This window comes from Cucumis sativus, chromosome 3 (assembly GCF_000004075.3).
Source record: "Cucumis sativus cultivar 9930 chromosome 3, Cucumber_9930_V3, whole genome shotgun sequence".
NCBI classification, from domain to species: domain Eukaryota; kingdom Viridiplantae; phylum Streptophyta; class Magnoliopsida; order Cucurbitales; family Cucurbitaceae; genus Cucumis; species Cucumis sativus.
In genome coordinates, this window is record NC_026657.2 from 25,978,028 (window position 1) to 25,990,204 (window position 12,177).

The window sequence follows — 12,177 nt, forward strand, 5'->3', positions numbered from 1 at the left end:
TAGCCAAGAATTCAAAACCTATCAAATTTAAAACAAAGACAAGGAATAAAATGGTTATAAAAAAGAAACAAAAAATTTTAAAAAAATCATGCAGTTATCTTTTTCGTGCAATATTTTAAAATAGGAAAGGAGACAAAAATACAAACATGTTTGACTAGGGTTTTAAAAGAACTAAATTATAATAAATAATTGCAAAGGAATATTTATAATTTATTGCCGTAATTGTGCACAAGACATGGACCTTCCTACTTCCTATATTGAAAAGATGGGATCTTCTCTTCAATATAATCTCATCCACCAAAGTTATATATTCTCATTTTAATGTAAGTGCCACTTCCCCTACTCCTACAGCCACACTCACACACACACCAACAAAATAAATATTTTAATTCAACTACCATATACAGCTAAAATAGTATATAATCAATTATTGTTGAGATTAACTTTAATTAAACATGAACCATGTTTCTTTTTTATTTTATTACAAAAGCTGCAATTAGGATTTTAGAGAATATTAAAATAGGGACTTCAAACTTGTAAATTGATTTTGAGATAGAACTAAAAATGAAAGAAGGGGAGGGAGGAGGGAGAGAGAAAGAAATAGAAATAGAAAAAAGAGAATGTGGTTCTGGGAGATGTTAGTGCCTTAGTGGGGGTGGACCTTCCATGCTTTAATTACAAACATAATTTAGTAACTTTTTGAGAATTATTGGGAATTTGTCGGAACAATTTCCTCATTCACATTTATTTGTAACCTTACTCCCCCAATTCATTCCCAATCGAAAAAAACCTTGTCATTAATTTTTACGTAAAACTCTTTCGGTAATTTCTCAATAATAAAGAAAAATATTTTTAACATCCAGTTTCCTTCATTCTCAATTGAATTGAATAGCCAACAAGCAATTAACCATAAGGCTAATATTGTTTAGCTTATTAACCATAAGGCTAATATAATCCTAATCGGATGATAAATATTGTTTAGCTTATTAACCATAAGGCTAAACATCTTTTAATGGTGGTATTCTTTGGCAATAAAGTTAGAGGATCATTCGTTCTATCCGATAAACCTATTCATAGCTGATAATACGTTTTTTAGGCTATAAAAAGTTTCTTTTTGACTATGCTAGATTTCCACTTGCCTACATACCATGAGAGTCACAAAGTATTGTTCAAAGTTTTCATTTATACTAGTGATGGCACAATTTTCAACATTATTGGCAATGTTACGAGGTAAGATATTAAAATTGAGACTGTGTGTAGTTTTTTTAAGAATAGTGGACTGCCAAATATCATTATCAGATACTACAAGTTTTTTATTGATCAGTTAAATCACTTAAAAAAAAGTTCCTAGCCTATCTTGATTGAGGTAATATGGGAAAGAGAACAATGTGTAAATAACATTGCCTCTTCTTCCCTTTAATTTTAATTTGCTCAAGAAGCATCAAGTCATAATTGCCATCTTAGAAAGCAACTTAACTTAGTTTTGGCTACTAAATTAGCATTGGGTTTAACTTCAAATTCATCTCCTTACATTGTTATTCTACACCAGCTTCTTTTAAAACTAAAACAACATGCTTTTGTTCTAAAAATGTTAAATTTAATTAACATTCAATTCAATGTCTATTTAGTTTAACACACAATTTAAGCTCGTATTGATTAATCATTTGTTTTTTTTAAACTGCTATCATAACAATTTTGTTTTTGATTTATAACCTTAGAAATGTAGCATATATAAATTTGAAGAGAAAAGAGAGAGTTTATAACTTGAAGTTAGAATTGATTAGAAAGTTGAGAGTAATTGGTAAGGAAAGGAGAGAGTTGGATCCGTCGGCCCACTTAATTATGTTAAAATGAAAAAAAGAAAAGAAAAGAAAAGAAAAGAAAAAGAAAGAGTTGAGGAGAGGAGAGGAGAGGAGAGGTTGCTTAGTGTGGTGACTGTCCTTTCTTTCCCATATGGATTCTCTTCCTCCACTCTTTCCCTCTTCTCTAAACCACAACCATTCCGAACCCTAATCTCAATTTCCATTTCTTCTTCCCTTAATCTTCCATGGCCATCCCTTCTCCTTCTCCTTCAACCTTCTCCCCTTCTGCTTCTTTCTCCTCCTCCAGAACTGACCCTTCTTCCTTCTCTCCATTTCCCTCCATTTCTCCTCGAACCTTTTCCATCTCTTCCCGTCTCAATTCCTCCATCTTCTCCGCCGCCGCTGGTTTCTTTGGTGCTCCCGACAACGGCGATATTCAGTACGAGCTTCTCCATCATGGCTTATCTCTGGAACGTCGAAAAACTGGCTCTGCTGTCTTCGTTACACTTCCTCTCGATGCTGTCTCTCCTGATGGCCAACTCCGTAGGAAGAAGGCAATGTCGCAGTCCTTCAGGGCACTTGCGGCTGCTGGAGTTGAAGGGGTTGTCATTGAACTTTGGTGGGGTTTGGTGGAGACGGATGTTCCTTGTAATTATAATTGGAAAGGGTATTTGGAAATTGTGGCTATGGCTCGTCGGTTTGGCCTCAAAGTTCGGGCTGTGTTTACATTCAATCAACATGGCTTGGGGCCCGATGATCCTCACTGGTTAGTCGGTTTAATTTCTCTGTTCTTAATGTTATCTTTTGGCTAGTTAATTCCGAGTTGCATCACCATAAGCATGTATTTCCATTCTTGAAAATTAATATTTCCCCCATTTCTTACTTTCTGGATAGCCTCTGGGTTGGGCGAGGGAGGGTTCTATATAGGGGGACGGTGCACAAGTTGGTCTGTAAAATATAAGTAAACAAAGAACAAAAATCTGTAGATATATGGTTTTATGTAAGAACTGTCTTCGTGGTAGCTGCATTCGATTGAATAGAGTTAAATTACAACTTTAGAGCAGAAGTTTTTGGGAGCTTAGAGATTTGGAGTATAATTCAGTGTTAAATTGATTGAAGTGCTGTAGCCCTTCAATATTTAATGGCGAGTTAAAGAAGAAAAAAGAGAAACAAAAAACTGACATACACAGGTATTCGTACATATTTTAAAATTCAGCATTGAGCGAAGTAAGAAGTGGGAAATAACTCACTCTCCTAACTCCTTGCATCAAATCTTAGACCTCCATCTTCCTCCATCTCCCTTCTTTTCCACGTTGAGCTTCTCGTGCAGTTTCCCCCTGCTTGTATTTTCAAGACATTTTACCTAGATTGGCGGTAAATCCTTATCTATGGCATGAGTTACAGTTGAAGAAGTAGAGTAAGAAGGATTGAATATGGTAGCAATCACTTGTAATCCATTTCCGTACGTTGGTGGCCCACCTTCTAGGGGCTCTCTTGCTACGCCTATTTTCACATTCTATCTTCTCCTGCTTCGATGACCATTGCTGAGGCTTCAGTTTTTTTTCGTTTTATGGCAATTCCAAAAAAGGTTAAGGTTATTTTGTGGCTAGTCTTATTTGGGAGATTTAATACCTTGAAAGGTGTTTTATAACACTCTTTCTTCATCTTCCTCCCTCAATAGTGTGTTCTGTGTTGAAGGCATTGGCTGGATCTAATAAATCATTTGTTGTGGGATTTCCAGTTTACAAGCTACCTTTGGAATTGTTGGCGGAGGTTGTTTTGTGTTAGTGGGGCTTGCAATATAGTTGAGTGAAACAACATGATATTTGGAGTTGAGGTTGGGAAATCAAAGGAGGTGATTTGGGAGGTAGTGTGATTTAACCCTTCTCAATAGGTGTCTGCCAAAAAGGAGACATAGTCTCAATAACTAAGAGGTCATGGGTTCAATTCATGGTGGTCACCTATTTAGGAATTAATTTTCTATGAGTGTCCTTGACACCGAAAAGTTGTAGGGTTGGGTGGGTTGTCTCCTGACATTAGTTGAAGTGCGCTTAAGTTTGGCCTAGATACTCGGGATAAGGGAGGATAAGAAAATTTTATCTTTGGGATGTGCCTTAATTTTTCGCCTGTGTATTTAATGGGGTAGAGGTGGCCGGTGTTTAATTCGTTGTTCCATGCTGTGGTTGATGGGAGAGGGGCTGAAGGGGTGGCTCTTCCCAACGTTGACTCTGTTGGGATTCTTTAGGTTGGCAATTTCCTTTTGGTAATCAGGGATCCTTGCTCTGCGAGGTTAAAGAGGCTACTGGTTGGGCGACATTGGCTTTGGTTGGAAATGGAATTAACAAAGTGGAGGTCAAGGAAGGTATAAATGGTAAGACCGTAAGGGGGACAAGGGTTCAGAGATAAAAGGAGGAGGGGATAAGAGAAAGTGGAAGGAGGGTAATGACTAGCTGTGTATGGAATTAAGGAAGTTGGATAGCTCAGTTAATTATGGGAGCAAGAAAGTCTCTAAGGAGGTAGGGCCATCTTTGTCAAAATGTTAAAAGTTGTCTCTTGGAATCTCAGGGGCCTGCATGGTCAAGTTAAAAGGAGGTTGGTTAAGGATTTTCTTAGACAGGAAGCTCCGGACATTGTCATTTAATGGAAACCAAAAGAAGTCAGTTCTGCAGTAGGAGAATTGCCAGCATTTGGAAGAGAAGAAGGGTTGAGTGGGAGTTCCTCGATGCAGAAGGGTTATCAGGTGGAATTTTGATTTTGTGGAGTACAAGGACTTTCTTAATGAGGGTTAGAGGTAGGTTCTCCATGTCTATTTCCTTCTTAGACAGTGAGGGCGAAGAGTTCTGGGTCACTGGAGTTTATGGTCCCCCGAGGATCAAGGGAATGGATTTGTTTTACCTTTTTCGGGATGTACCTTACCTTTTTCGCCAGTGTATACAATTGGACACTCAATAGGGGAGGATAAAAAAGGGGTAAGGCACATCCCAAAGATAAAACCCAAGGAAGGGGAGGATAAGAAAATTTTAATGTAGAAAGATTCTGATCTTCTAAAGGTTGTGAACATTTACGCCAATACAAAGCATTAAGAATAATAAAATCTCTAAAGCTCTCAAAGGTTGAGTTATTAACGTTTAAAATCCCTCATTCTGTTCACACCAAAGGGACCAACCAGTAAAGGAGAAATTAGAGGCATAGTATTTTCTTGCCACTATGGGAAGGATGTTCTACAAAAATCAACATAATAAGAGGTCGTCTTCATTCGGGCTCTAAGGTAGTTGTGGGGTAATTTATCCCATGCTTCGATTGTGTACTAGAGGTAATTATCGACCACTGTGAGGTCTTTATTTGGATTGTAATGCCATTGTGAGGTTGAGGGGAAGAGGTATAAAGCCACATATATTCAGTATTGAACCATAGTGAGCATACTCAATGGTAATTGATATATACTCCTATTAAAGTTGGAAATTTAAATCCACATATCCCTACTTGGTGGTTCCTTTCCTACTTAATAATTTTGGTAGTTGTATGTTTCTTTTGTAAGCTTCTTTTTGGAAGTTTTAAGGTTTTGGTTTTTTCTTCAGCCATTCCTGAATTCTCTGTTATACCTTTTTTTAAAAAAGATTCAAATCAGCTAAAAGGTGTCTCTTCAAATAATGCAAAATGTGAACCCTTTGGTCCTCATCCCTCAAGACAAGAACCAAAGAAGACGACGGTCCTTTTAAAAGAGAGATTTTCAAAGGTAAAAGGTCATTTTCAATCATATTGACAAATCATAAAATAACACTAAGATATGCATTCTGTAAGGTAACACGATCAAAAAAGGATGAAGTCAGACAATTCATTACATGGCTGATTGCTGATTGCTTTATAGTCCTTCAGCCCATTCATCGCATGGCTCCTAACTTGCTTTAATTCCCATCCATGACTCAGCACCCATTAGCGGTTGTACATACTGATATTCAGAGCTTTTCAATATCTGTCAATCATACAATATCATAACTCAATCGAAGTTTTCTTCTTATCCAGAACTTTTCCTTTCCCTTGCTTGTTTCCTAGATATTGCTGTCAATTTCTGCTGTGCTGTTTAATATTATATTTTTGTTATTAGTATTGTCATACTCTTATGACTAAAGCCAATTGAAGGGCCTTTTGTATTCACTTTCCTGAGGCTTTGCCTCCTTTTGTTTGTACATTCCATTTGTTACTCACGTTTGTCAACTAATAAAATTGGGAACTGATAGATTTAGTTTCTTGTTTGAAATGAAAACATGCTCATGTGAAATAAGAGTTGTCTTGCTGGAAAAGTGAACTACTTTAAATTTCGTTATTCTAAGATAATGGTTTATCTGCCATTGAATCTGAAGTCTCCTTTATTTCCCCTTTGTTTCCCCAATAAAACATTAAGGATTCCCCTTCCTAAATGGGTACTTGAAGAGATTAATAAAGATCCCGATTTAGCATATTCTGACAGATTTGGAAGGAGAAATTCGGAATATATTACTCTTGGATGTGACACTCTTCCCGTTTTGCGTGGACGATCGCCTATCCAAGCATATGCAGATTTTATGAGAAATTTTAGAGACACTTTTAGACCTTATCTCGGAGCCATTATAACGGTAAATACTGCTTTATACACTACGTCAAATTTCAAACTCTGTCTTCTGAATTTGTCACTTACATTCATTTTTTGATGGTTAATATTACAGGGGATTCAAGTTGGAATGGGTCCAGCTGGTGAACTAAGATATCCGTCATCCCCTTCCCAGAAGCTAGCATGGGCATGGCGCTCGCGTGAGCTCGGAGAGTTTCAGTGTTACGATAAGGTAGAAGAATAATAGGGAGCTTCTTCACACTTTCCTTTGATTGTAGTTGCATTTTCTAAGACTTATTTTGATTTCTATTCTTAATGGTGTGTTTCAGTATATGCTTGCCTCCCTGAATGCTTGTGCTCAAAATGTTGGGATGCGTGAATGGGGAAATGGAGGTCCAATTGGTGCTAGTAATTTGATGAACAATCCCGAACAAACAGAATTTTTTAAAGGTGATGATGGTTCTTGGAATACTCCTTACGGTGAATTTTTTCTCAAATGGTACTCAGAAATGCTTCGTCTACATGGGGAGAGACTATGCAAGGAAGCTGAAACCATTTTCAGAGGTAGTGAAGTCAATTTGTCAGCCAAACTAGGTGGGATTCATTGGCATTACGGAACAAAATCTCACCCATCAGAGTTGACAGCTGGATACTACAATACTTCGATCCGTGATGGTTATCTCCCAATTGTTCGCATGTTCGGTAGGTATAAGTTCACTATTTGTTGTTCATGCTTCGAAATGAAAGATGCAGTTGAAAAGCAGATGAACCCTGTTAGTAGCCCAGAAGGGTTTCTTCGGCAGCTGCTGATGGCTGCTCGGGTGTGCGGTGTACCTTTGGAAGGTGAAAACTCTGCATCGAGGTTGGATGACGACTCGTTTCAACAGGTTGTAAAGATGTCAAGGGTTTATACAGATGGGTTGGAGAAGCCCTCGTTTTCTTTCAATTTTGTGAGGATGGACAAGAACATGTTTGAGTATAGTAATTGGGTTCGATTTACACGTTTTGTGAGGCAGATGTCTGATACCTCCAAGCTTTTTCGAGCCAAACTAGATCCTGGAAATAACAGAGGTCTCTCATCGGATATTACTGCTTCAAGATTGACTCTTCTATGTCACTGAAGTTAATGTTTGCGTGAATCATTCAATGGTTCCTCCATGTAGTATGCTTTGGTATGTAATATTGAATGAACTACTGATCAGTCGAGAATATATAAATTATGTAGCAACTACCCGTATACACACCTAAATTAAGGAGCTTATGTAATGGCCAACAATATTACCCAAAAATAAGTAAAGAAATTCTTTGGTATAAGATGGCGGGCAGGAAACATAACCTCTTTTGATAGCATAAAATACTATGGTAGTATGAAGAAAAGCCCATTTAGTATTCAAAGAATCGTTCATGTGTACAAATCCAAATAAAGGCAACACCATTGGGCATGAAAGATGGTTCTAACAAAACTACGCATTGGACTCAACCATCTCTTGAGTATGTGATGTACGACTCATCCAACCGTGCTCAGGCATTCTTTGACATTCGAGATGCCGTTGGTGAAGATTTTGAATCTGGAAATATATTAGCCAAAAGAACAGACATTAATAAAAAAAGAAGATTCATTTTTTATTTCAATTTCAACGAAAGAGTGGAATATACATGCATTCAACGCAAAACCATTCAAGAGTTAAGCCACTTTCACATTGCTATTTCTTGATCCGTAAATTCACATAAAACAAGAACACAGAAAATAACACCCAATAAACCTAGTACATAATTATAGTAAATGTTGTGAATATCACAGGAAAGGAAGATAGAGCTTGCAGTTTTTATGCCTCCATCCTCCATTACATTTCAAAATATTGGGCGATAATGAGGCATGTGTGGGGGATTAAATTTTAATCCGAAAGATTCAACCCTGGCATATCCCCACAATTAATTATCACCAACACAATCAGACTATTCTTCGACGGGAAAATTGAACAAATGAAGTGAAAATTACCAAAAGATTAGAGAAGCATCCCGAGTGTAAGAAAGAATGATTATCACCACTCCACTTTGCAGGTGCAGGAGCTTTCTGCGTTCCCCTTCATGCTCTGAGCATTCTAAGACGACTTGTATGCACATTAGCACATGAACGTCTCAATTGTGTTAAGAAACTTGTTCACATATAGTCACATGTCACGGAATGGCTTTTATCGAAACTCTGAAAGATACACAAGATATCATCAATGAGAAAGTTGGAACACCGGTATCACCTAATCCAACAAAAACAAAATTCTAATCCCAACAGCTAATAGTGACAAAATGGACTAAACTAATGGTTAGTTCGCAGCTACGGATAGGCTGAAAGTTCTACGATAACTAAAAGTCGAAATATAGTTTTGGAGTCAGAAATTAACCCCTGTTTTTACTTTGGGTCCTAAAATTTCAATTCTCCCTCCTGAATTAACATCTTCGAACAAACATCTTCATAGAAATATAACAACCAACAGAAAAAATGACAAGATATATTTTATTTTACATATATTTTTATGAAGGAAAACAGAAAGAATGATAACAGCTCAACCTTGCTAGAGCAAAATTGCTATATAGGTTGTACAACTATGTCCCTTGAGTTCTGACATACAGATAAGAAAATGAATATGTAGTACATCACTCATATAACATGTGGGAAATGTAGGCTAAGAGCTAAGACTTATTTCAATATTCGAGAGCACACGTAATATTAGGTTGCCAACAAAAGTTTTGCAATGTAGATCATTTTCGCTTTTGCTCATTTATTTAGCCCCAACACCAGCAATTTCCCTTTGATTTAGTTAATGCATAAATGTCAGACCGGGAAAAAAGAAAAAGAACAACAGCAATATTAAGGTGTGCTCCTCCATTAAATCCTCATCTCACAGCATTGGGAAAACAAACATCAAAAAATAAATACCGGGAAACAATCTAACATGTTAAACAAAGTAGCAGATTGACCAATTAAGCAAGCATAAGAAGTACTATCAGCACCAGAAGTACCTGATAAAAACAGAGTAACCACTAAAACAGGTCCATCACCATCTTGGGTACAAAGAATCAATATCCCAAGTAACTTGGGTCACCGATATATTCAGCAATCTGTTCTAAACGCACATTAAGTAATTCGTGGCTATCCGCATCCCGAACTACCCCCGTCTCTTTGTCAAGATCCCTCTCAACTAAACTCCCATAAACTCCTTTGTGCTTACCATAAAGAACAAGAACAGGCCCCCCACGTCTGGGAAGTGCAGTCTCAAGAAGCTCTTGAGAGACCCCTTGAACAAGCTCTCTACTCCCATCAATGGATATATCACAAATAGAGGGTCCAACTACGTCTACTATCTCTCCCTTTTTCAAATAAAACTTCCCTCCCTTAAATTCTTTACTGATGATTCTAACACGAATATGACTAGTGAGCCAAGACAATCTACCGGTCCTCTTCTCTTTATCCCTTGAACCATTTTCACGCTTCTCCACTACTTGCTCGACTTCTCTTCTCCGTTTCTGGCCTGTGTTTTCATTCTTAACTTTCAATTCCTCCAGTTTCTTCAAGAATTTTTCCTCTTCTTTAGAACCCAATTCAGCTATATCGGTTGCACGAACTTTCAATTTGACATGTTCATCTCTTTTAGAAAGCTTAAGAACAAGCCAATCGGAATCCAGTTTCTCCAAAACTCTACCTTTCAAACCAGCATCTCTACCGCGAACAATCCTGACATGTTTGCCAATAGAAGCTAATCCATCACTTTCTCGATCCCTGTTTTCCTTCACTCTACCTTCATCCCTTTTTCTCTCACGCTCTCTACCTCCATCTTTCTCTTCCTCCTTCTTTGAAATGCCAACAGGAACATCACTGACAAATCCTAGCCCTTGCTTATCAGTTCTTCTACTGTATTCCCTAACTTTAACATCCTCTTTAGCATTCCTCCCAATTCCCTTACCCTGACGCCATCCATACCCATTCATCAAAGCAGCAGCAAAGCTTTCCACAGGAACCTCCTCAAAATCCTCGAACCCTCTGTCCTCAGGTAGCCTCTCGAGATCCGCTTTAAATTTCTCCAACATAATAACCTCCAAAGGAGCAGGCCGCGGCGGTTCTTCCCCAGATTTAGACTCATCGGAAATCTTCATACCATCAACGGACTGCCTCACATTAAGACCATACGACATCTTCGAATCATCGAGCGGATCTAATCCAGAGGCGGACTCGAACTTGAGATGAGACTCATCAGATTGATCAAGAGGAACTTCGAGATTCTTCATTCTTTTCAGCGGCCTCCATTCGTTCTGAAGGGAGGGAATAACCAAATTTCTGGACTTGCCAGTGGTTTCGGACAGGGGTTTTGAAGCGTCAAACTCGTTGACATACTGTTTGGAATCGTTTAAAGGTCCATGATCAAGGGTTTTGTCGTCAAATTCCTTTGAAGGTTTGACGAGATTTGGCTTGGAAGAAGAAGAAGAGGATTTTGAAGGAAGAGAGAAGGATAGCTTCATGGTTGAAACCCTAGAGCTTGGCTTGGAGGTGGCCGTGGATTTGTGGAAATGTTGTTCCGATTCCATTAGAATGCAAAAAGAAGGATGGTTTTTTTCTCTTAGAAATAGAACCGGCGTTTTGCTTTTCTCGAACCCGGTTTTCATGAAAAAAAAAACCCAATATGTGAATTTGTTTTCAGAACTTACAGTGAAAATGTTAATTACATACAAAAATCCACATTAAACTGATAGTATCCAAATTTAAGTTTCTTTCCAAGTATGAATACTAAACTTAGATATTTTAAATACATAAACTAGAATTCAACCACTTCTAAAGTATAAATAGGGTTGGCAACCAATTCGGGTGGGGGAGACACTCTCTCTCCCCATCCCCTAACCATACAAAATTAAGTTTGGTGTCTCTAGTCTGACCCCGTCCCATGTTAAACTGTGCATTCCCCGCGGAGAATTTTCCATCCATAAGCACAAAACCATAATTATGAACACAGCACGGTATACACGAAAAACATTCCAAAATAATACACTAATAAGCATAAATTGTTGAGAAAGTAAAAGAAACAAAAATAAGAATAAAACTTTTTTAGTACGATGCGATCCACCTTCTTACGTCAATGGGGGAGTACGTACTATAGATTTTAAGAGATAATGGTAAGAGTAATGATGTACAAATTATGAGTAAACCTCATCTTTTTGTAGGTGAAATCTTCAACACGTCACTGCAACATGTTTTTGGACCTCTCGGCTGCAACATATTGGAGATGATGATCCTCTCAGCTTCATGTATGCGAAGGACAAACTTGTTGATAAAATTGTATTGCTACAATCTTCTCACCATTTGCTTACGTAAATGCATGTTTTCACTTGTAAGGTGATTACAATCAACATCATTGTTCTTCCTATAGAATAAACAATGTTTTGAACTTTGCATTTAACTTAACAAAACTCATATACTATTATTCTCTAGGTATTAAAAACACATTTCATTGCTAACAAGTTAACCAAACAAGTTGAACATAGAAAGTAACAGAAAGATGGGAGAATGGAAGAAGAAATGCATTATTGTTTTTATAAAAATAACTTTAGGCTTTTGAAATACAAGTTACTATAGCCTTTTAGATAGAATAATAAGATCAAAATGCATAATAAAGGTGTCAAAATGCGTAACTTATGTTGCAAATGCATAAATATTCCAAAATACACTTTACATAAGCCTCTATGCATGTTTCACCCATTTCTTAGTGTCTTAACGCAGGATAGGAATAAAAGAAGAAGTTA

At 37.4% G+C, this 12,177-nt stretch overlaps 2 protein-coding genes across 2 annotated transcripts; one reads left to right on the forward strand and one right to left on the reverse strand.

Moving 5' to 3' along the window:
* Positions 1–1,876: 1,876 nt before the first annotated feature.
* On the forward strand, positions 1,877–7,651 carry LOC101217041 (beta-amylase 1, chloroplastic). Its single transcript, XM_004144352.3, has 4 exons — positions 1,877–2,568; positions 6,205–6,415; positions 6,506–6,622; positions 6,720–7,651. Exons 1-4 carry the CDS (start codon positions 2,048–2,050, stop codon positions 7,509–7,511), a joined length of 1,641 nt encoding a protein of 546 aa, XP_004144400.1. The 5' UTR covers positions 1,877–2,047; the 3' UTR covers positions 7,512–7,651.
* Positions 7,652–7,708: 57 nt separating this feature from the next.
* Positions 7,709–10,973, reverse strand: LOC101211914 (protein MOS2). The gene is made up of 3 exons (XM_004144415.3): positions 9,409–10,973; positions 8,390–8,593; positions 7,709–7,958 (listed from the first exon to the last, which is right to left on the reverse strand). The coding sequence occupies exon 1, from the start codon at positions 10,966–10,968 to the stop codon at positions 9,466–9,468; it is 1,503 nt and encodes a 500-aa protein (XP_004144463.3). The 5' UTR covers positions 10,969–10,973; the 3' UTR covers positions 7,709–7,958; positions 8,390–8,593; positions 9,409–9,465.
* Between the last annotated feature and the right edge of the window lie 1,204 nt (positions 10,974–12,177).

Coding starts and splice junctions, on each gene's coding strand:
- LOC101211914 (XM_004144415.3), bottom strand. CDS start 10,968: ATGGAATCGGAACAACATTTCCACAAATCCACGGCCACCTCCAAGCCA.
- LOC101217041 (XM_004144352.3), top strand. CDS start 2,048: ATGGCCATCCCTTCTCCTTCTCCTTCAACCTTCTCCCCTTCTGCTTCT. Junction 2,569..6,204: donor GGGCCCGATGATCCTCACTG/GTTAGTCGGTTT, acceptor TAAAACATTAAG/GATTCCCCTTCCTAAATGGG. Junction 6,623..6,719: donor AGTTTCAGTGTTACGATAAG/GTAGAAGAATAA, acceptor GGTGTGTTTCAG/TATATGCTTGCCTCCCTGAA.